Source organism: Perna viridis, chromosome 10 (genome assembly GCF_037379345.1).
Source record: "Perna viridis isolate PV_CMFRI_1.1 ecotype Kerala chromosome 10, ASM3737934v1, whole genome shotgun sequence".
NCBI classification, from domain to species: Eukaryota; Metazoa; Mollusca; class Bivalvia; order Mytilida; family Mytilidae; genus Perna; species Perna viridis.
The window spans coordinates 469,112-495,010 of record NC_142454.1 but is presented as its reverse complement, the minus strand read 5'-3'; the positions used below and the strand labels follow the sequence as shown (position 1 = coordinate 495,010).

The window sequence follows — 25,899 nt, the reverse complement described above, 5'->3', positions numbered from 1 at the left end:
ATTGGATAAAAAAATTTTGACAGTCATCTCAGACCAATTTTTGAAATGTTACTGTGACGTCATCAACCTTTTTAAACAATTTACTTGCTGAATTTTTCTTCTAGAAATAAATTATAAGGACTGACTTACATTTTAATCAGTCTATTTGAAATAACCTCAATACCCATGGTGCTCACTTGAAAATTTCCTGCTGTACTGTTTTTTTTTTAATGTGCATGTGATTGAAGTTGTATCTTCATAGGCCATAAAATTGTAACAGTCATTCCTTAAATAGAATAACAAACATGAACTTTAAAGCTTGAATATCTGAATAGGTTAAGAAACTTAAAAAATATGCAGTTGCTCAGAAGCAGTAGATAAAAGGTTCTCCATAGAAAAATGTATAGATTTTAGGTTGTTTTTGACAAGAGGACATATTTAGAAGAATATTTGAAACAGCTGGTGTTTGTTTCTATTTGTATACACATGTGTACTAGTAGTAACAACTGATCTATTGTTTATTTTATGGACAAAATTCTTTTTTGTGTGATTTTTCTCAGAATTATCTTATGTTATGGAAGAAATTCTAACAAAGTCAATTTCTATTTTCAATGAAAGCCATTCTGACACATATCTTATTCAGTATTGAGGCTGAAACTTTGTTCTTTCCTTTAAAAAAAACAAAAAAAACAACACACACACACAGAAACAAAAAAAAAGACCCTGCAAACATTTTTTCTCAAATTGACTGCTTGTATGCAATGTAAAGGATGATTAATTTTGTTTATTATGACCTTCATTTTTTTTTTTACATCTTTTAGGTCAAGATGTAAAATATTTCAGCACAGAGTTTAATAATGAAACATTCTACACTGATCCAGCATCTGCCCCAGCCTCTGAATCTGGGGGTTCATTTGGAGGAGGAGGAGGGACTGTCTATTTTGACCCATCATATGTTGATGAAACTGTTTTGAAAGACTTGGTTAAAAAACAAATGTGAGTACCTTTAACTGGTATGATATGTTGAGATGCTAGTTATCCTATTTCGTAATTTGCCCACTTTGGTAATGAGGGTTGCTGTTCTGTTTGGCTGACAAGTAGATTAAGTCTAAGGGTGACAAGTAGATTAAGTCAAAGGTTTGCTGTTCTGTTTGGCTGACAAGTAGATTAAGCCTAAAACTAATGATGTAGGGACAACTTTAGTAAATTTTCTATTTCTTTTAAACTCTATGGCTTTAGGTAAGTAGGTAAGGAAGGTATGCTTTTTATTGCCTCTGTTCCAATATCAGCATTTCATTTATCACAATATTGCAGTACTTGCCTTAAACCACTAGCAGAAGACCAGGGCTATTTAAAATTGAGTCAGGCTAGTGAAATGATGTGTACTTTTCTTGTTACAGGCTATTTGACTCTTATACAGTCCTCTATTATTTTTCCTTGAGAAATTTGAAGGAAAGAACTAGTGTTAAAATTGTGGTTTAGGTTACAACTAGTTGAAAACTTGTTGACTTGAAAACCTTCATTGTATGTTTTGGGGAAATGAGTGGGAGAAGGAAAACATTTATTTTTATTTTGTCCAAGCCAATGATGAAAAAATTCCATGCTCCCTCTTCTGATCAGAGTGATGAGAAAATGGAACTGTATAGTTTTCTGAGGTATACAAGTTTTATTACTAAAATAAAAATATTTTAAGTGATCAATCATGATGAGCACATAGAGCAAACTTGCTGTGGGAAGTACTTGGGTAATACATGAACTAAACGCAATTTGCCCAACACTGTCCAATGTAAAAGACCAGGATTCAAAACCAAAAAAAATGAAAAAAATGAAAAAAAAATATATGCAGGTTTAACATTTAGTCATTTGGAGTTACCTCTGTTTGGACTACTGTGAATTCATTTATTTTCGTTGACATCAATTTTCATGGATTTACAAAAAAAGACATTTTCGTTGGTTGTTAAATTTGTGGAAAACAAAATTTCAAATTAAAAATGTTAGGTTGTAAATTTTACATGCATGGTTTAGCTGATAATCGTTAGTTGATTGACGATAAGGACTCAAATCAAGATTAATCATCTGTTTGATCTTTTAACTTGAAAAGCGGATAATTAAATGATTATCTTTAAATAGTAATAATAATTATAGTTAGCGGCATTATAAAAAGAAAATATTTGTAAAAATGATGTGTCGCCAAAGCTGTGACCAACGCTTAAAATTTCTCAAATTAAGGATGCCTTATAAATACTTTCGGAAGTCTAAACAATTCAGTTCACTATGTCACTCACACAGTGGTTAAAGTCCAGTTCCATCAAGGTTACGAAACCTTCCACGCCAGGTCTTCCTGACCCTTCAGAATGTAAAACCCAGAAAGAACAACTTGTTGTTCAAGCAGCAAATGACAGTGTAGATACTTTGGTAGCCGTTTCCCCATCTACTATTTCACGCAAAAGAAAGAGAGGTGAATACAACACCTACGATGACAATACTCGTGCCAAGATAGTCTGTTATGCTGTAGACAATGGTGTTGCCAGAGTTCCAGAAAGTTCACCGCCGACCTTGGTCACAAAGTCAGCGAAACTTCAGTCCGCAGCATGCGGGACAGTTATATCAAATTAAAGAAGAAAGGTGCTTATCAATAAAATATTTGCCTTGATTGCCCAGTCCCAGTCCAGTTCAGAAAAAAGATAATTTCAAAATTTTAAAATGAATAATCATTACTCGTTTACCTTCTTGCGTCTTTGCCTTTTATTCCACCAACATTGGCTTAACGTCCAAATTTAAATTCTTACTATTCTTTACAATTTTGAATTGTCTACCCTCGGGTTACAAATTTGTGTTAAACTGGCACAAACTTATTAGCAAATCTGATTGTATGATCCGTTAAATAAACAATTGTTATGGGATTAATTTGATTGAAGTTTTTATGATTTTAACGGTTGAAGTAAATTTAAGATCGGATTTAATTAACTACTAAATAATTTTGATTTATTACAAAATGAATTTATCAATAAAATTTTGTTATCTTTTTTTTTCAGTTGGTACAGAGATTTCTTCACTAATCCACTCACCCTGTGGTAAACCGTTAGCTCTTGGTGACTTTAGACAACAATGTTAAAGACTGGATCCGTAAAGTCTGACTCAACGGTGGCGTTATCAATACTCGCATCGTCATGGCAGCAGTAGAAGCAATCGTTACTAAATTTGCCCGTAACAAACTTCAGCGGTATGGTGGTCACATCAATGTTACCAAGTCATTAGCCAGATCTATCCTACGACGTATGGGTTTCGTCAAAAGAAAGGGTACAAAGGCAGTCAAACACCTACCCACCGACTTCGACGACATTAAAGCAACCCACCTGGAAAAAGTCAACAATGTCATAGAGGAGCACCATGTACCAGACTCTCTCGTCATAAACTGGGACCAGACTGGTTGTCAACTTGTGCCTGGCGGAGACTGGACCATGGAACAGCAGGGGACTCAACAGATCACCATTTCGGGGTTAGACGATAAACGACAAATCACTACTTCTTGCAGTAACCAAATCCGGTACACTTCTTCCTCCACAGCTGATTTACGCAGGCAAAATCGACTGTTGTCTTCCAAAGAGTGTTGACTTTCCTGACAACTGGGACATCACCTACTCCGAGACCCACTGGGGTAATGAGGTGTCCATGATCCGTTACGTTGACAAAGTCATAATACCATACGTAGAAGAGATCCGTGACAAGCTGCCGCTGGTAAACACTACAACCCAGAAAGCCATAGCGTTATTCGATGTTTACAAGGCTCATCAGAGTGAAAAACTTCTCAGCCACTTAAAGAAATACAACATTGTACCACTCTTCATACTAGTTGCATGTACCGACAAACTACAACCTTTAGACTTTAGACTCAACCGAGAGTACAAAGAAGAACTAAAAGCCCACTAAAAGCCCACTTCCATGACTAGTACTCCTCAGAAATAATGCAACTACTGTAGCAGCAAGAAGATGACACTGGTGGTGATGCATCAAACAACGTTGTGGTTTATACCAAGACTTCCATGATAAAACCCATCCATGCAAACTGGATTATTTCTACTCACCAGAAAATGTCAACATGTACCGACCTGATCCAGATGGGCTTCTGTAAAGCTGGTTTACTCTCTATAAGTGATATTGACATTATAAGCTGTTGAAATTTATAGTATTTCTGTGATTTATCAGTGCTTGTGTGTTAAAATTGCATTGTCTAGTTCTCTATAAAATATGTTTTTATCTCATATGCACCAAAAATAGATTGTTATTAATATGATAGTAAAAAATACAATAAATATTAAAACAATTTATGAAAACTCCGTTTCCTGTTCCAGATCGACTATCTCAAAATAATCAATACGCAAATTATACACTTAAAATGAACACTTTACCAATACATGCTATTTTAACCGGAAGTATGAAATAAACATCTCCATAAAGTAACAAAATCAGTTTTTTGATGTTTTTATTCATTTAAGGAGTTTTATTACTGATTGTATATCTTCCTTCATTCACTGCAGGTACAAGTAACATTGTTTAACTACGTTTACACTGAAATATAGGTGAACAGGGTCTGACAAGTGTACAAGTCCATACGGGCAGTCTGTCGTCCATGTTCTTCTTCCTCAAGGTTTTGGAAAACACATTTTTTGTTGGGTTGTTAAATTCATGGTTTGGGCAACCCACGAAATCCACGAAAATTGGATCACCACGAACAATTAGTGATGTAAAAAACCAAAGATGGAGCATCGATCAAAAAGATATTAAAAAAAAACTGTGAGGCCTAGACAGTGAATTTCAATGAAAAATAACATGGATGACATTGTCATGGTAAAAACTTACAGAACTACCCATGCTCCCTCTTATAAATGTTGAAAGTTGAAAAAATGGAACTGAAATGTTTTCCGAGGTTGCACTTTAGTTCATACTTCAGTGATACAATATTTACTAAAACAAACATTAATGCTGTGTTTCCATATTTTTTTCATTACTTGCAGAGAATATTACTTTTCTGAGGACAATCTTCAGAGAGATTTTTTTCTGAGGAGAAAGATGGACAAAGAAGGATGGATTCCTTTAAGTCTGATAGCCAGTTTCCACCGTGTTCAGGCTCTCACACAAGATGTAGTTTTTATTGTCAAGGTATGAACAAACTAAGGTTTTATATTCATTTGATATTTGTTGAAATTTTGAATTGATCTGGACCATGGATCCGGAAACAGTAAAAAATGCCGGTCATTGACTGACAAATTTTGCAAATGACCGACGGCAATTTTCCAGTATCGGACATAAAAAAATTGTCAACCCTTATAAATTAGTCTGCGTGGTTTTATTAGTGTATAAACATCCTGTCGACCAGTCTCCTAATTGTTTATTGGACATTAATTGACAGGCGTGTGTCAATTTTTGCCGATGTGCAGCCACCTGTGACTGTGATTTACCTGTAACTGATTAGTTTATTGCATAATTGAATTAACAGTACATGTGCAGCTCATTGCATATACGAATTAATTGAAGTAACTCAGAGAATCTTCATACATTTATTAATTAAGAAAAAAGATTGATCAGTCCACCATTTTCCCGCTGATCTTTCAGAGGAACGAAAGCACATGGAATTGGAACTACGAATCAGTCGTACATGTAGTTTGTAATTATTAATTCGTTGATGGAATCATTTTAACACAGAAGTCAACAGACCATTTAAATCAATATACAAAATGTGTTCGCGATTTTCTTTTATAAATAATCAGCATTTTTTCATCAATCGGAAGTTTTCGGCTGTTAGCCTATGTGATGAAAAAGTCAGAGAGATACGATGTTTTGTTTACATGTTGGAATGTCCACGTATGGTCGAAACTCAAACTCGTTCACTTGCTCTGATATTTTGTAAAAGACAGAGTATGTGATGAAATAACACACTTTCCAATATTTATCTTAAAATAACTACATGCAAACGTTTTTTTTAAATTTATTTTCGATCTGAGCATGTAAAAGACCAACAAAAACATCAGCTGAAGTTTGATAAAATGTCTTGCATAGGCTGTCAATTTCTGGACCCTTGATATGGACCTTGATGTGCATATGTCAATAAATGAAATTCTGCCAAAAAAAACCCCCCAAAAAACCACTTAATATTTTATAAATAAACAAGAAATATGCATTATTGACTTGTTCAGTGTTTGGTCACAAAAAAAAAGCTAATTGAAATCAGTAACTATTCTTCCTATTTCAATTGTAGTCTTTAAATGAAAGTGAAGTATTAGAAATGGCAGAAGATAACCTGAAGGTCAGAGGTCAGAACAACCCAGAAAAATGGCCTATAGAAGGACCTCATTTTAGTGCTCCAATGACATCCACTTTACATGCTGATGTGCCAGAATTTGTACCAGGAAAGGCGTACAACTTCCAGGCATTATATACACAGGGTAGGTCACAAAGTGATGAAAAAAAAAAGATGAAAGTACTGTATTTTTTGGACTATTAGTCGTTAAGTGTCAGCTTCGACTTATCCTCCACTTCGACTTGTATAGGGATTTTTCCGTAAAAAATGTTCATCCACAATGCATTTCATTAGATTCGTTTATTTTATTTTTGATTGCTTTCATTCAAAACTTTTAGGTAAACTGCAGTCAAAGAAAGCCGTAAATCAAACAGTCAAACTGGCGATTGCACTTGAAGACAATAGATTAGTGCTGCTATCCTTTAAGAATGAATACAACGATGTTAATAAAAACTAAAAAACCTTTAAAATACATAAACAAACTCTAGAAGATAAGTGAACAAATATATTTTTTACTGGTAAGACATCAAGTGTTATGGTTCCTTTAATATGCAAATTTATACCCATTTACGGTATGTGGTAACACGTTCACACGTGGCTCAAATTATAATCAATTGAAGTATTGTCTGAATAGCTAATTGCAACCAAATTTCATTTATTGTATTTTGAAATACCAGGCAATATTGTGTATTAATTATCGCTCGTAATTATGGCATATTCATCATATTAATCATTTTTCCACTAATTTCCCACCTTGGTGCCTATGCTTGACATGTTTATGATTTTGTACTTGCAGACAAACAACACTTTAAAAAAATACAAATATTACTTGAATTCAGAAATACTATACAAAGTAATATCTCTGAAATAATATGCTGTGAAAAAACAAACTGCTCAACTTGGATCTCTGCTGACACTTACGATATAATTGCACATGTCTGACCCTCGACTTTTCTGGCAAATTTGACTTACCTATGTTTTTTTCGTTGATTTTGGTCAAAATTAGACATTTCAACTTATACTCCACTTCGACTTACAGTCAGAAAAAATATGGTATAAATTTTAAAAAAACAATGAACAATGCTATACAGATCTTAATGACTTAGAAGCAGAACTCAATTATTGCGTCAAGATGTGTAAAAATCATTTCCCTGCAATGAGGTTAGCTAATAATTTTGTCGAAATCAAATAACTTGGGACCATATTAAGCAACAAACCATTTTCACTTATCGTGAAACCTCTTGGTATCACTGTTCATTATTTAGATCATGATGACGGAAATGAATGAAATGTTAATACATTGTACCACGTTTATCTACATTTAGATCACCATGATGGTAATGAAGGTGATGATGAGGCTATGAGATCAGATGGAGAAGATATAGTCAGTGGAAGGACAAGCTATCCTAATCCTAACATCCTGTCTACCAGTGCACCAGAGGTCATTGGAGATTGGATTCAGGTCAAGAAAAAAGATAGAACTCCAAAGAAGAAGGTTGTTATATATTTAATGCCTTGTTAAGGTCATTACTTCTAGGAGTCAGTGTAATGCAATGTAGAAAAGCACCAATTAAATCTTGCAGAAATTTGTCAGGTCATTATATGGAAATTTTGGTACATACGTAGACACTTTTTAAAGTCAATTTTCACAATATGGGAGCTAGTCTAAGGGCTATTACAGTAATATTTGTGAAATTAGCATATTAAGGATAATCCTTAATTGAATTGAAATTCAGTTCATATACAATTAAGTTTTCCTTCTAGAATGAAAAAAAATATGTTCTGCACTTACTTTCCTCAATAATATTGCTACACTAATACATTGTACTCTTTTCATTGATAACCTTGCAACTGGTGAATTCTTAACAAGTTCATATATTAAGTCACTGATTTTTCAACTATTCACTTGATTGCTTTTTTTTGGGGTGGGGGGAGATAAAATAAATGATTTCAAGCATTCTGAACAGTGCCATTTACAATACAATGAATGGGAATAAGCAAAAATATTTTGGTGTACAGAAATTATTTTTACTTGTTTAATATATAGTTTGGAAGTATTGTTGTTTCTGGGGTGTCAATTTTCGTGGGTTTGCCAAGCCACGAAATTTCGTTCCCAACCATATGGAAATATTCCATTGTATGTTAGAGTTATCGACAATTCAAGAATCTATGAACTGGTGTTTTTTCCCTATACCACAAAAACTGGTATCCACAAATTAAAGTACTTTTACAGTAATTTGAATAATTTCTTGTTTTAGGATGAAAAGACAGACAAGAAAAATGATGACCAGCAGGAAGAACTTGATTTCATGTTTGATGAGGAGATGGATGGGATAGAAATAGGAAGGAGAAATCATTTTTCTGAATGGTAGGTGTCAGGGAGAGTTTATTAATTGTGATTGATGTAGTTTTGATATACAGGCTGTACATTTCCAGTGTTATCCCTAAGATTTACAGATGGCATCCTGGTAACGCCTTTATAATTTCAACATAGCAGCTTGCATCTAAAAATTACAGCATCACATTTGTATTGGGCCCTTTGGGAAGTTCTTTTCAGATAGCATCCTGGTGAAAAAATATAGCACGAGGGCAATGTGATGCTTAATGGCCCTTGGAAGATTACTATTTTCTGGTATGCAAAATCCAATTATACAGATTATTCATTAGTGCACTCTAAGGTGAATTGTAGAGTTGTTTCCCTTGCTGAATTTCATCAGCTTCCTGTTTTTTCAAGTTTCATCAGTTTTGCTTAAGGTCATCTTACTTGAATTAGGATTTTCATATTTGGGAATTAAAATGAAATATTCCATTCTTAAGTGTTTCTGGACCTCTGATATAGTGATGAGAAACAAGAAGGTTGTTTTGATGAGGTATAATCTATCTTTTTTATTGTTAACAGATGTGCTAAGTAACAATGATTTATATTGTCATGGTATAATATTAGAACAGATGTGTTTGAAAGTTGAAAATTTATTCAACAATTCTTTGCATTGGATCACTGTTTGACAAATGTTTAGTATCTGTTCATCTCAAAAATTTATTTCTGCCATTAATAAATGAATAAGTGTCTTCAATATTAGGGGTAAAATAGCCAGTTTTGTTTTTTATATGACTATATATATTGGTCTGGCGTTTTTGTCCTATGTGTTGTTGTCTTGGCCTTCGTCGTCTTAGTCTGTAGATGCTTGATTTTCGTGCAGTAACTTGAGTTTCAGTAGGTTGATCTTTGTAAAATTTAATGGCAAGGTTCCAAACCACAAAAGAAAGGTTGGTATTGATTTTGGGGATGTGGCCACAACCGTTTTAGAATTAGGGGCCTAAAACAAGTATTTTATGGAATTTAACTAAATAACTTAAATAAAAGCAAAGGAATGTTATCTTGTGTGCAATATTCTATATCACAATGGTCAGACTGTAATTGATATTTGGTCTAAAAACTTTTAACTTTTCAGAAATTAGGGGCCAGAAACATTTTCCTGATGTCCAGACAATAACATGATGATTAGTGAATGAATCTTTTTGAAATTGTAGTACAAGGTGCAATACCACTGAAGGAAGACTAGGCTTGATTTTTTGGGTTGTGAAGAGCTAAATAAGAAAAAAGGGCCACAAAGGACCATAGCTTGTTTATTTCTGATCAGATTTTGAAATTTTGTTTTTATTAAATTCCTCACGAAATTCCTTGCTTGTGTTTTTCAATCAAATTTCAGATTTATTTACAGTTTTTAAAAGGGGCCAAAGGGGTCTGTGTCTCAAAAATTGGAACTTTTTTTTTATTATTTGGTGGGATTTTGAATTTTTTTTTTAATTCCTCATGAAAAATCCTGCGTGGATTTTTCAGTCGGGTTTAAGATATTCATTACAAATTTTGAGTTATAAGGGGTAAAGGGGGATCACGCCTCTAAACTTTCAACTTTTTTTGGTAATATTTTGAAAAAATTTTTTTTCTTGGATTCCATATGAAAATGCCAGCCACAAGACAAGCTTTAAGATGTATGCTTACCATCCTATCATTTACTATTTATGAGATAATGAGGTACTAAGTGATCCTTGAATGGACCCTGAAACAGACATTTATACTTAAATTGAATTTTAAAATATTGTGCAAAGTTGTTGTGTCCATAATGAACTGTAATTCCCTATGTTTAGTGTGTCAAAAACTAATATTGTATCCACACTTGCCTCAATTGAACAGAGTTTAACTGGCTGCGGTCATATACTGGGCTTGGCACAGCTTTTAATTCAATTCTGCATCATCAAATGTTGTAAATATTGTGGAAAATTGTACATAAATATTAGTTACATTGACATGTTAAGAAGTCCTCACATATCTTATTTGGCAAATAGTTCATGATGCTGAGGGTCATTTGGAAATATATAATATTTTTTGATAAAGTAATCATATTAAAATTTAAAAGTATAATACTTTTATTTTAGGTCAGATGATGATTCTGACAATGAGATACCAGATTCAGATATTAATAAGATTTTGATAGTAACACAAACACCACCAGCACTCCGTAAACATCCCCAAGGTGATAGGACTGGTGATCATGTCAGAAGGTCTAAAATGACGTCAGAAATGACAAAGATTATAAATGATGGACTGTGTTACTATGAGCAGGATCTCTGGGAAAAAGAAAATGAGGTACTGTAAGAATTTAAATAGTGCAGGTTCTGATGCTCAATTCTTCTGTTTACATCATGTAAGGGGTTGTAACAGAGTTGTTTTTGTTGCTCTGGCAATAGTGAAATTACATTTGCAAGTAATTTCAAGCCATCTCAAAACTTGATATTTTTGATATATATTGTCAGAACCTACCATTGGAAATGTAAAAGAAAATAAATACAAAAGACAACAATTATTGAATTGATCAAAAACAACATTCATTTCTAAAAAAAATAGAAATAAGTCGCGGATATTTTTGTTTATGGAAAAAGATGTGTATCTATTTTATGCATTGTTTTTAAGGTATAAATTGTATTTGTGATGTTGTAACTTGGTGGATTTCTTTATTTTTAGGATGATTTCAGCAAGTACAGTACAGTATCAGTCATATCTAAAGAGGAATATGATTCACTGAAACCTCAGCATGCAGTGGCATCACAGAAACTTCCCCCACCTCCCCCTCCTGTGACCATACAAGCAGGTAAATATCTCTACTGAAACGCCTGAATGCATTGGCATCACAAAAACTTCCCCCACCTCCCCCTCCTGTGACCATACAAGCATGTAAATATTTCTACTGAAACCGCTGCATTCAGTGACATCACAGAAACTTCCCCCACCTCCCCAGCCTATGACTATACAAACAGGTATATATCTCTACCCAAACCCCAGCATGAATGCTCATCACCCTGTTACCATACAAGCAGGTAATGTTTGTTTTCATATTGTAGACTTGACAATTCTGTTATTTTGTACATATGAAACACGATCAGTTCAAATTTTACAGTATCAAATAAATTAGTAGCAGTTATTGTCTTAAAGCCATGGCTTTATTGGTTTGCTTTCTATATTTGACTATATTTGTACTTTGCAGCTGGAAAGAAAATTCCAACACCTCCTAATGCTCAAGCTGACATTGCCAGATCTCTGCCTACATATGTGCCAGATACCCCAGGAAAAGGATCAAGGACTCCTAGGAGTAAGAAGGATGAGCTAGCACCAAGATTTTATCCTGTTGTGAAAGATTCATCCAGACCCCATGATCCTCAGGTGAGCTTAGTCTTATAATTACAGTTCTGTTTAGAAAGATGGACATTCTTAAATTGTTTAAGTCGTACATGATTTTAAAGTTACATCTTCATTAATTTCAATACAATATTTTATTTTGTTGTAATTGTAATCAGGCTTTGTCAACTACATCTTACATAGATAGTTCTTTACATTGGGTTGTTAGGTATCTGTTTAGATGTTGGAGAGAATCAATTTCATTCAGAGAAACATCCAAGTTGTAAAATCATGATAAAAATTATTTTGACTTTTGCCTTGTGACATATACTTCAGACCCCTCGTAAAAAGAAGACCCGTCACAGTAGTAATCCACCAATAGAAAGCCACGTAGGATGGGTCATGGATGCTAGGGAACACAGACCGTCAAGATCTCGAAATAATTCTATGTCTCAAAGGTAAGTCTTATCTACAACTCAGAAACATAGGGCAAGTTACATCAACATCTCAGAAACACAAGGCAAGTTACATCTACCAGGGTAGGAAACTCACTCAAATTCTAGCGAGCCCTGAATACAATTTTTCAATAAATTTACTATATGGCTATATAAATTTTTGCTAAAATTGGCCAGTCCTGCCCAAAAATAGCCAGTCACGGGCTGGCGAGCAGGCAACTATTTCTAACTCTGCATCTACAGCTCAGAAACACAAGGCAAGTTGCATCTACATCCTGAGAAACACAAGGCAAGTTTTATCTAAAGCTCAGAACACAAGGCAAGTTTTATCTTAAGCTCAGAAACACAAGGCAAGTTACATCTACATCTCAGAAACACAAGGCAAGTTACATCTAAAGCTCAGAAACACAAGACATCCAAAGCTTAGGAGTGCACTGAAAACAAATTTTCAAGTTACCTGTGATAGCCTGAACCTCACACAGTTATTGTTAACACTTTAAAGGTGTGGAAGACACATTTAGGTAATGTGGAACTGTTTTTCATGGGGTACTAATTCAATTTCCATTGCTTTTGTGGTTTGGTCAGACCGAATTTCCTATTTCCATTAATGAAATGTAAAACTCCTGTGAATCCATGAATTAAAAAATCAACAAAATTTTAATGAACCATGCAAACTAGTACTGATGATAAAAAATATCTTCACAGTATTATTTAGTATAGATATTTTATAAGTTTGTGTAAATACAGACAGTCTTAAGTATACGGTTTTCTCTCAGTCTTGTCATATTACGAAAATGCTTTGAGGGCACATTAATTGTTGGAGAAGGCTTTCTGTTGTTTTTTTCTTATTATTGCAAAGTTATGGGACTTAACAAGTCAAAACAGAGGGCAAGTATATCATATGCTTTACTCTAGCTGTTTATTAGAGTTTCCTACTGAAAGAAGAAAGTTGGGATGCATAAGTTCTAAATAATATTCAAAAACTTTCTGTTCAGGTTACAAGTTTGTTAACTTGCTGTTTGATACCAACAAGTCATTTATTGTAATGATTTGATTTGATTGAAACCAACAAGTCATTTATTGTAATGATTTGATTGAAATCAAGTCATTTATTGTAATGATTTGATTTGATTGAAACCAACAAGTCATTTATTGTAGTGATTTGATTTGATTGAAACCAACAAGTCATTTATTGTTATGATTTGATTGAAACCAACAAGTCATTTATTGTAAGTAAGTAATTATTTATTATAGTGACATGTGTACAAAATCAAACTAACAAACAATAATTTTAACATGAAATAAGATACACCCGGCCCACTGGACCTATAAGTCACTTAAATTAGCTTTATCTATATACAATTTCAAGCAAAGTAAAACAACAGAAAAAAAAATCATTTTGAGTAAATGAACTGTCTACGCTTACAATAAGCTTTTAAAATAAAATTTGAAGTTTGTCTGGGAAAATATTTCACAAGTTGAATTAACTGTTCACATTTTGGTAAGGTTTTGAAAGTATCAAGTCCATTTATGTTATTGACAAGCTCAGTTCTGATATCATTGTAAAAACAACATTCGGTCAAAAAGTGTATTTCATCTTCAATTACATTGTCAGTGTCACACAAACGACATATTCTTTGATGTTTGGGTTCACCTACATAGCGGCCTGTTTCGATCCTCAAAGGGAGAATTCCACATCTGAACTGTGCCATCATAGATCTCTCAGATTTCGATAAGTTCATTTTGACGTATGGTTCAATTTGGAAGAACGATTTAAACGTTTTGTAAGTCCTCAACTTTGGTGAGTTTTCATTCATATCAAACCACTCATGTGCGTACTTTTCAACAAGAGAGTCATTTACGGTGTTAAGATCACATACGAGTTTATTACTAAATTGATGATTGAGTCCAATGTCATTCATCACAGACTTTAAATCTGAGGACCAGTTATTGTTACATCTGTTATAGTCCCACAGAAACACTTGTTTACATAATCTGTCGTCAGGCATTTTCATAAGTCTATTCCAGTATCTAACCATATGTTGAAAATGTCTATGTCGTGATGGTAACCAACCCATATCTCCGATTATTGCCGATTTAGGTGCGAACTTGTGTACTCCTAAGAAGTATCTGATTGCTTTATTTTGAACATTGTCAATACAGTTGAAACCTTTAAATCCCCATATAGCAGCATTATAGTCAATAATCGGAGCCACACATGAGTAGAACAGTTTTTGAAAAGTACTAACTCCACAGTCCTTTAGCCCGTGCACTTTTGAGATTAGGGCCCCGAGGGCACGACCTCCAGCCTTAGCAAGATTATCGGCATTTGACTCGAATGTTTTCTTTTCATGAAATATCACGCCTAGATACTTATATTGTTCTGTTATTTGTAGCATATTATCACCAATTTTAAACTGGAAGGATGTTCTTGGTCTTCGTCCCGATCGAAAATGAACGACTTTAGATTTGTCCGTGTTAATGAGAACTCGCCACTTTTTACACCAGTTGTGAAGAGTATTCAGCATAAGCTGCATGTCATTCTCGTTAGTCGCAAACATAACTATGTCGTCGGCATACAATAACAGTGAAAGTTTTTTTGAATGGATATCGATACCCAACTCTAGGTTATTTATTTCCTGAACCAAGTCATTTATGAATATCGAGAATAGAGTCGGGGACAAATTATCACCTTGCTTAACTCCTGAATAGCACGTGAACCAGTCTGTCATAGTATTGTTTATTTGTATGCTTGCTGAAGTCAATGAATATATACTTTTCACAGAGTTATAAAGTTTACCATCGATATTCTTTAAGAGTAATTTATAAAGGAGCATATCACGGTCTACGAAATCGAACGCTTTCTTCAGGTCTACGAAAGTTGCTATTATATTTTGGTTATTTCGAATTATACTGTTCAGTGTAAAAACATGGTCCTCACATGATCTTTGTCGGCGGAATCCATTTTGCTCGTCTGCAAGTAAATCATTATCCTCTAAATAGGAAGTTAGACGATTGTAATGATTTGATTTTTTATTGCAGCCCAACAGACACAATGTTGTCATCAAGTTTTGGCAGCTACAGCAGTACACCTCACACTTTCCCAGCATTCCATCATCCGTCACATGAATTATTGAAAGAGAACAATTTCGTTTGGCATGTATATCACAAATATCATGCTAAGTGTTTGAAAGGTATGTAAAGTCGATATGACTCATTAATTCCACTGTCATATCCCATGGTGATTCATCTGCTTGTAGATTTTGTTGTTGAAAATATCTCAAGCCCAGTACATTTTACCATGGTTCTTACCACTGCATTTTTTCATGGTGCTGTTTCATAGTGTTTTTGTAAGGAGAAAAAGTAGAATCACTAATACTACAACTTAAGGAATTATTTTGATACATTGTGATATAGACACAGGATTACAAACACAATAATAGAAAAAACTTATTTCAAACTTCAGTTTTAATTATTTTGGCACTGGTCATAACAAAAATTTAGGTCCATTTAGAATTCAGCTGGCCTGCAATATTAGAATAACCTATGAATGATATTTTAACATGCTCAACAATTTTTCCAGATCGAAAGAAGTTAGGTGTAGGTATATCACAAGAGATGAACACACTTTTCCGGTTTTGGTCGTTTTTCTTACGACAGCATTATAATAAGAAAATGTATCAGGAGTTCAGACAGTTGGCAGTAGAAGACTCGATTGCTGGATACAGGTATTATATCCTATATGATTAGAATCCAGACAAATAAATGTTCTACATGTGTGTAAGTGTTTAGCACTAATGTTAAATTCTTAGCCATGTTTTAAGTTTTCAAGGTTTAGTTTACTTTTCATTATAAAATTCTTTGGTTAAACTAATAATGTAGTACATAATCAACAGTAGGAATATTTATAATAAAAGATGATACAGCTATACATGTACCTGCTTCAGAGAGCCCTAGTAAGTATCAGTATTTGAAGTAAAATGGGATTTCATACCATCTTAATTTTTCCTTCTCATTTATTTTTTTTTATAAACATTGTAGGTATGGTGTGGAATGTTTGTTTCGGTTCTACAGTTATGGGTTAGAGAAGCGTTTCAGACCAGAATTATACAAAGACTTCCAAGAAGAAACAGTTCGGGACTATGAATTAGGTTTGTTCTAATCTCAAGCAAATTTCTAAAGTATGCTAAAATTGGATATGTAAGGGACTAGACCATGTCTCCGATCTCACCAATATACTTGTATTTATAAACTACTAAATAATATTTGATTTTGAAACAGCTAATATTTGGCATATTGAAGTTTCTGTTATTGGTGTTTCTTTATGCAGGAAAATTTTATTTTGATAGTTAACATGATTCATAAATGTTTTTGTATATATCGTATAAGTGGTTATTTTCGAGGTGATTTAATTTTCGCTATATTCATGGTTGAAATTGAAATTCCAAATTTAAATGACGCAAATTATTTTGTATTTTAGAGAACAGTTTTATTTTTGATAAACAAATAAAATTTTACTGCTATTCAGTACAGTCAAACTTCATTAAGTCAAAGTCGAAAATGTTTGAGATATCCGAGGTTCAAGTCACCCGAGGTCAAGTATAATGCGGAAGTGTATTAATCTGTGATTGTTTCTGCTTTTTTAATGACCTGCACATGTATTGCTTGTACATACGTGTATACATGCATTTGGTTAAACTGCAATCAATGAAAGCCTCACTCAAACAGCAAACAGGCGATCAAACTCTTAAGATTATTTATCAGTGCTGCTTTTCTTTATGAATGAATACAATGATGTTAATAAAAACTTTGAAACCGTTAAAATATATAAACAAATTCTAGAAGATATGTTAACAAAACTCTTTTTTAACTGGAAAGACATAATCAAGTGTTCCAGAATTATTGATCCTTTAATATGCAAATTTATACCCATTTACAGTATGTCATAACACATTCGCACGTGGCTCAAATTATTATCAGTTAAGTGTTATCTAAATGGCTAATTGCAACCAAATTTGCAGGTAACAATTTTTTTTATTGTATTTTGAAATACCAGGTAATATTGTTTATTAATTACCGCTCATAATTATGACCTATTCATCAAACTAATTTCCCGCTAATTTCACACATGGGTGTCTATGCTTGACATGTTTACGATTTCGTACACCTGATGATTTAAGGCTTCAGAGCAATTGACATGCAATTCAATAAAAATAAGTGAACTTGCGGACAAAGTACACTTAAACAAAAATACAAATATTAATTTGATTCAGAAATACTATGCAAAGTAATTGCTGGAATAATATGCTGTTAAAAACAAACCACTCAACTCGAATCTCTGCTGACACCTACGACATAAATGCACCTGTCTGACCCTTGACTTTTCTGGGAAATTTGACTTATCTATTTTTTTTCATCAATTTTGGTCAAAATTAGACTTATTCTCCACATCAACTTATAGTCAAGAAAATATGGTAAATGATCGGTTATCATTTTAACAAAATGTCCGATAATTACTCAGTGTGATTATTGTCCCCTGCGATGCGTTGCGAGGGGACATGGAAATGCTTGGCGTCCATCCGTCCGCATTTTCCGCACTTTTTTTGCTATGCTTTTATAAAATAAGTTTGTTTTGGTATGTGGCCTTATTATGAAGAGTTACAGATTAAGTTTGACTTTGGTTATGGTTGAATGATTTTTATGGAAGTTATGGCCCTTGGATTTGGAAAATTTCAGTGAATTTACAGTTTTCTGCTCTTTTTTTGTAATGCTTGCACCAATCAATTTTAGATTTTGTATGCATTTCTTACTATAAGAAGTTACAGATTAAGTTCGACTTTGATCAGGGTTGAATGATTTTTACCAAAGTTATGGCCCTTGGACTTAGAAAATTTCAGTGAATTTCAAGTTTTCCTCGCTTTTTTTTTTCTGCTGGGGACATAGGAATGCTGTTGAAATATTCAAATTGGTTTCTTTTTACTACATATACATTTTTGTATTAATCAAAAACACAAATCAAGTCATAAAGGTGTGAATGAATAATTTCATAAACCATGCTAATAATAATAATAATAATAATAATAATAATAATACTGTATTTCAAGAGGGTAACACAGTTAGTTTACAACTAATCTTCCCTGAGGCACTCACATAAAAACATAATATATAAGGTTAATTTTAATGCCACAAAATAAGTACTAGTAAATAATACATAAATGCATGCCAACGAAGTTATCATTTTACATTATAGTACATGTAAATACAGTTAGATTATTCTTTTGCCCATTGCTTCATTAGGAAGATTTTTAATTTCTGCTTAAAATTTGTACACTTCTTATTTCATGTGGAAAGGTATTCTATTGAGATAGGCCAGAGTAAACAAAATGTTGTAAAAACAAACTTTGGTCAATACTTTGTGTAATAAAGCAATAAGTGTTTATACTAATTAATTCACTTCAAGACATCTGAGTTAATCAATCTCAAAGACCTATTGAGAGGACTGATTGATGACCTCGAGTTATCTGGGATTCATCAGAGATAAAATTGTATTGGAGTAAGAGATTTATTGCCAGGACTGTCAAATTAGTTAGAGTTATCCAAGATTTCGACTCATCCGAGTTGACATGTCGAGGTTCAGCTGTAGTTGTTTTGTCTATTAATGCCATTTTCTTGCATTTCATGGTGTGTACAAAAATAATTTGATTAGCTTCCTATTTTTCTCTCAACACCATGCTGTCATAATTACTGTCATCTGTGTGTGCAGTGAAGAGTCAAATACACAATAACAGGAGTGCCAACCTGTCCCCTGGCCCATTGTCATTTTATTAACAAACAAAAGATCAATTACAAAGGTGAAAACTTTTGTCAACTAATCCTCTAATCTCCTTAATGAATTGCTTCCAGATATCAAAAATCAATACACAAGCTTGGCAAATTTAAACATCTTTTTTATAAACTGTTGAAATTGACACCATTGTTTTAGTGAAACCCCTGGATTGCTTCCAAACAGGAAATGTAAACATCTTAGCTGACTTGTTGAATCATGGACATATTAATCTCAGTATTTTAATCAATAAAATACTTTCAAATGCAGGGAAACATAAAAAAAAACACTTTAAAAGATAAATAAAGAAAGGATGTGCATTTTCCGCATCTCATTGTGGTCTTCTGCTAGTGATTTTTCCTCACTTCTACAAATTACATGGAAACTAGCTTTTTTTTTTCTTAGATCTCCCTTGCCAAAAAGGGGTGTGAAGTTTACATGAACATGCAGAATACACAGGAAAAATCTGGAAATTCAGAGATCGACCTATGGAATACTGCGCCCGCTGGGTCCAAATGTCCCAAGGGTGCGGCCTGGAATGAACACCGCATTGAATTGTTTGTCTGCCGCAAAAATTAGATTAGGTTAAAAAAACCTCAGCCAGTTTTTGAAGGAAAATGCGAAATTTTCCACACAAGGAAAAAAAAACAAAAAAAACCATATGGTATCAGTTTTTTTCACTTGACAACTTAGATAGTATAGTTGTTTATTTCAGGTCAGCTGTATGGGTTGGAGAAGTTTTGGGCATTCCTGAAGTATTCCAGAAAACATGTTGACATTGATCCTAAATTAAAGGAATGGTTGGCTAAATATAAAAAATTGGAAGACTTTAGAGATGAGGTATGAAGTCATTTCAGTATTATTTCACACCATGGCAATGCAGAGTTGTTAACTTTTACAGATTTTCTGTAGTTTCTATGAATTGTGACTAGAAATCTCTCCGTAGTGCCTGTAATGACACTCTACAGATTGTAAATCTCTCCATAGTGCAAATTACACTGTATTGTAGAAATTGTGAATTGTGAAACTCTCAAAGTTCCTGATTGTACAGATCATTTTCATATGATAGGGCAAAAAATAAGCATTGTCTTCCAAGTAGCATAAACAGGTCTGGTCATGTTTGTTTTCTTTGCTTTGAGTATTCTGGTTTCACTTTGACTTAAAAGTTGATCTTTGTATTACATATGGACTTGTTTCGTTTGAACAGTGTGCTGAGGGAGGACATTGAAGATGGACACTGTTGTTTAGTAAGGGACATTTTGTGTGTCCTTGCAAGGATTGAATTTCAGATTTTTTTCCTCTAGCTATATTAAGCAAGTACTGAAAATTTACACTCACTGAATTCAACTTTCTTGGATTATTTCTGGACTTATACTATAATATATATATATTATTCCACTAGCAAATTTTAGCATTTGATAATAATTTCTACTAGCAAAGTTGAATTCTAACGTACATTTAGCAAGTATTTCCCTTTAATCATGTTCATTGTGCCCTTGGCTACATGTTTTGAAAATTTGTCATTCATTGCATTGCCAAATTGTGATTTTTAATGGAAGTCTGCCTATGTTCCTTTTAGATGTTCCCTCAGGATGAAAGGAGTGAAGGTCAGAAGCATCACAGAGAAAGACATACGTCTATTGGTTCATCACGGGAACGACATATGTCAGGGTCTAAAGGTCAAAGGGGCCAATCATATCCCAAACATAGTTCTAACCAATCAGATCATGGCAAAAGAGATGATAAACAAAAAGACAAATCAGGTGTCAAGTCAAAACCATCGTCCGCTAAATCGGGAGGGAAGGACTCAAGTCATTCTAAATCACAAGTGACAAAGTCTTCTGATTCACATGGTAAGGATTCTAGTCACAGTAAATCAGGTGGCAAAGATTCAACTAAAGAGTCGACAGACAAATCAATGGCAACAACTAAACTGAGTGATACAGGAAGTAAATCAGTTGCTAAGGAATGTGGGAAATCAAGTGAAGGTGGAAAGGCTACAGACACTAAGTCAAATGATGGCGTTAAGTCTTCCGGTCAAAATAGGCCGTCAAGTGGTCGGTCACATCAAGGAAAACCATTTAAGGAGTATCAGACATCAAAACATGGTGGCCATTCAAGACCTAATAGTGCTAAACCCATTACAAAATCAACTGATTCTAAAGCTTCAGAATCAACTGCTAAACCTTCACATAGTGGAAAATCAACCGATTCTAAAACTAGTGCAAAACCGAGCTCAACTGACTCTAAATCTGGTTCAAAACCAAGTACACCTCGCAGCCCTACTGCCAAAGATAAACCACAACAGAGAGAAAGACAGTCAAGTCAATCAGAAAACAAGGAGAAAGCTTAGGTTGACAAGTGTTGAAAGTTCTAGTTCCTTTGTTCAAGTGTAATGTGTGTATGGCCTTATTTAACTTTTTACTTTGAAAAAAAAAAAGTTAAAAAATGTAAAAAAAGAAGAAAAAAAATCTATTATAATCATTTGTTTCATATTACAAGTGATTGTTGTTATTACTATATATAGATGTCATACCCTGGATGTTTAAGCTTTAAAAAGAAAGTGAAAGTAAGAAGCTTCACTCTAAAAGTGAAAGTAGGGTTGTAGCCACTTACTGACAAAGCTAATGCTAAAATAGAATGATTTGGATTAAGGATAGAATAGACTTGATTGTGAACTGAAGAGTGACAAATTATAGTCACCTTGTTGATTCTTAATTGTGTTCTACATGTAGCTGCATGATAATGACTATTGATGAGTTTATCTATGACTTACTATACATGAGGGAGTGGAGTTATCATATGTCTTTCATTTCTATGCATTTGTTGTACAAATTTATATAACTAGTCGGTTTTATAGCTTGTCACAATTTCCATAGCAACCATTTTAATGACCATTGGCATATTTCTAATATTTTAAATGACCTGGTTGTATTCCTAGCATTTTTTTTTATTGCAAGTTGGGATTTTATTAAGTTTCCATTTTTATATTTACTTTCTTTCAACTGTCAAGTTTTCAAACACTGTTTCCGATATAAAATAGAATCGTTCACAAAGCAAAATTTTCTGTATGAAATTAGGAAAACAGAAGTTTAAGCTGAAGCAGGTTAGATTTGTCCTGCCCTTAATCCATCCATCTGTGTATTGTAAGGTTCCTGAACTGTGATGTCATCAAGGGGTTCCTAAACTCCCTCCACTTCCTGACCTTCACATTGATGGCATTTCATTGTTTGTTATTGTTATTTGTTAATGATGATAGTTTACAGAGAATAAACGTCATGTAAATATCATGAGGATATCATGTGATTATCATGTGATTGGTGATACAGGTATTCTGTGTATATTGTACAGCATCATCTGAATGGATGACTAAAAACAGAAATGTTATATGTAGATTACTTGATTGTGGGAGTGATTGGTGAATAGGTATTAGCATTGATTTGACAGTTCAATTAATGAATAGAATGGAAAATATGTTGTTGGTCTGATTTTATATTGTTTATTTTACTAAATTTTTGCTCATATTTTATGTCAGATGTTTTAAGATTTTGTTTGGTTAAAACAAATGAATTTAAGAAAAAAAAAAATCATGAATTCTTTTTAATAAAATTGCTAACAAAAACTAGATGTTTAAATTCATAAACAGTGCTATTTATTTGCAGAAGTTAATAAGAGCTTTTGTTTGTTGTGTGTGTGTTTGTGTGTTGCTTGTTAATGTATTTGTTTGTATATAGTCTTCACTAAACCAAATGTAATATTTACAGCAGAGAAAATGTATTATATTCCTCACGTGTTACAGATACTTTATGATGTAATTTTCCAGAAATTATAAAAACATGTTGGTATTTGTCTGTTTAATTAATTTAGGCTGTAAAATGTAAGCAGAAATAGTTAAGTTGAAATAACATGTAATTGCCCTTGATAACTTACAATTGTCTGTTTAATATAGTGCTATGAAATACTACATGAAACACACTGTGTTGTTGGGCACCACATGTCTCTTTAGAAAATCTCATCATTTAAAAAAAAAAATTTCTAACATACAGTTTTTTTCTGTAGCCAATTGTTTTATATGTTAAACCTTACTTCTCTTATAGGTCAAAATTTAGAACTTTTCTTCAGTTTTGATTTATGGTAAATATTGGAATTTCAAAGCCATTTGTAAAGCTTCTAAGTTATCCAAAGAATATAGAAGTCAATATTCAAGTATTATTGAAAGTATTTTTAGGTTGAATTCTCAAGATATGTAATATAATGCAATGATATTAATATGTTGTCATGGTGATTTATGCAAATTATCTTTGTGGAACTGTGATTTGACAGTCTGTAATACTTGTTATTTGAATACCTCAGATTAAGGTTTGTTTGTCTTTCTGTTACTTAATCTGTATTGGACTAGTTACTCTAATATTATAGGCGGTGTACTTTTTGAACCAGAGATTTTATTTTTTCACCAATTTTAATGTTCTTTATTTCTTAATCTTTTGAGGGAAAAAATGATTTAGCAATTGCCCTATGAATTTACTTCAAAAATAAGAAAGAAAACTTTAGAACTTTGAAAATTAATAAATGATATATATCACTTTACAGATGTAAAATAGCTGTTTTCCAGGTAATTTTTTTGTGTGGAATTTACAGATTTATTTTTATTTTTTTTACCTGAAATACATAATTTTCTACTTAGCATTATTTGTGCCTAAATATTATTGATTGTTTTTTACTCTGATACCGAATTTGAATTTGTTTTAATTTCAAGTCTCTTTGGTCTTCATTGTACAATATAGCCCAGTATTCAACTTTCTATTGGTTGTTGTAAGAAAACGTGACCTTTGACCTCTTTGGTGCTGTTACATCATGTTTATTTATATATATATTATATATATTACCATTTTGTGGATGGGAATATCCAAGTTATATATGTACAGACAAAAAAACCTTATTTTTTCTGTTTTTGCTTATCATTGCATTTTCTTCCATAGTTAGTCATCCTCATGCAATAAAAATACAAAAAAATGTCAAAAACAGAAACCTTAGCTGTTTGTTTTCTTGCCTTGAACCATACTTCAAGAATATAGCTCTTCTTACATATTGAAATAGAACTAGCGATAAAAACCATGCATTGACTTAAAATAAAAACAATATACAGATGAAAATTGAATTCAATTCATGCAGAGTTTGTATTTTTATTGATAAAACCCTTCAGTACCAGTTAACAGGGTTCCAAACCACAAAGGAAGATTAGTATTGATTTTGTGAGTAATGGCCCCAATCATTTTGGAATTAGGGGACAAAAGTAAATATTCCACAGAATTTAATTATTTCAGTGAAAGGTACGGAAATTTATGATATTGTTCCACAAAGATGAGGCCTGGATTGATTTTCGGGGATTGAGTCTTTAGGAATGAGGGACTAAGTAGGAGATAGAAACAAAATATTTATCTAATGACCACAAGGTACCATACCCTTGAAAGAAGGTTGGGATCTGAACAGATCACAATTCGACAGAAACCAACATTTTTCTTTTGTCTATACAGTAAAGGGAATCAATCTCTTTGGTATCATACTACAAGGTGCCATACTCCCAATGGAAGGTTTAGATTTTAGAGGTTGTGACTTGAACCATTAGGGAGTAAAGGGCCAGCTTCGTTCTGGACAAAGTCTTTTCCTGTGTCAAATTTTCAATAAATTTCGTGCTTGTCAGCTCAAGTAGTGTATCCATCCCAACCAGGGGCGTAGCTGCCTATACGCAGTTGCGTACTTTCGGAAAAAGTAACAAAAATAAAAACACGCATTTTAAAGATGAAATAAAGGTTTTATGTACTTTCTTTCAACTGTCAAGTTTTCAAACAGTGTTTCCAATATAAAATAGAATTGTTTACAAAGCAAAATTTTCTGTATGAAATTAGGAAAACAGAAGTTTAAGCAGAAGCAGGTTAGATTTGTCCTGCCCTTAATCCATCCATCTGTGTATTGTAAGGTTCCTGAACTGTGATGTCATCAAGGGTTTCCTAAACTCCCTCCACTTCCTGACCTTCACATTGATGGCATTTCATTGTTTGTTATTGTTATTTGTTAATGATGATAGTTTACAGAGAATAAACGTCATGTAAATATCATGAGGATATCATGTGATTATCATGTGATTGGTGATACAGGTATTCTGTGTATATTATACAGCATCATCTGAATGGATCATCTTGAGCGACCCCCCTCAAGACACCTTGCCGTAATTTTGCGTACAAATAAAACAGGCCTAGCTACGCCCCTGCCAACTGTCCAGGGTTTGTCATCTGTGCCTTGTGATGCATTTTATTATTCCTATTCAATATGCTATTTTAACCATTCTTACATGACTACAAATATTGTGTTGTTGCCATTGTCTTTAGTTATGTGTAATTGAGTAATTGTGGTCTTGATAAAGTTTTAGCAGGAGGTTTCATACCACAAAAGATAAGTACAGATTAAATCAAAACAATTACAGTGGAAAATAAATAATTAAATTGAATAGGAAAGCTTTTCCTACTGACAATTTGTTGAGCAGAAGTTAAATTTGATCCAGCTTGTACGTAAAGTATTCAGCCAATCAATAGACATCAGAGCATGTGAACATAGCAAATAATACCTCCATGTTCATTTAAACAAAATGGATATCTGCAAAATCAATATATAC

At 33.2% G+C, this 25,899-nt stretch overlaps 1 protein-coding gene and 1 pseudogene across 2 annotated transcripts in view; both read left to right on the top strand.

The window, feature by feature from the left end:
• The window catches only part of LOC148604044 (la-related protein 1-like), a 51,083-nt gene extending 26,826 nt beyond the window's left edge, over positions 1–24,257 (top strand). Inside the window, exons 7-20 of the mRNA XM_088550507.1 lie at positions 801–975; positions 4,995–5,139; positions 6,236–6,422; positions 7,603–7,772; positions 8,536–8,645; positions 10,715–10,925; positions 11,301–11,427; positions 11,821–11,996; positions 12,288–12,409; positions 15,449–15,600; positions 15,990–16,134; positions 16,448–16,557; positions 19,945–20,069; positions 20,809–24,257. Coding sequence (XP_088406633.1) covers positions 801–975; positions 4,995–5,139; positions 6,236–6,422; positions 7,603–7,772; positions 8,536–8,645; positions 10,715–10,925; positions 11,301–11,427; positions 11,821–11,996; positions 12,288–12,409; positions 15,449–15,600; positions 15,990–16,134; positions 16,448–16,557; positions 19,945–20,069; positions 20,809–21,582 — 2,729 coding nt within the window. The 3' untranslated portion in view covers positions 21,583–24,257. The remainder of the gene's footprint in view (positions 1–800; positions 976–4,994; positions 5,140–6,235; positions 6,423–7,602; positions 7,773–8,535; positions 8,646–10,714; positions 10,926–11,300; positions 11,428–11,820; positions 11,997–12,287; positions 12,410–15,448; positions 15,601–15,989; positions 16,135–16,447; positions 16,558–19,944; positions 20,070–20,808) is intronic.
• LOC148604045 (uncharacterized) lies at positions 2,126–4,300 on the top strand (annotated as a pseudogene). Its single transcript, XR_015916160.1, has 2 exons — positions 2,126–2,604; positions 3,015–4,300. The product of XR_015916160.1 is annotated as an uncharacterized LOC148604045 (transcript).
• Positions 24,258–25,899: the final 1,642 nt, after the last annotated feature.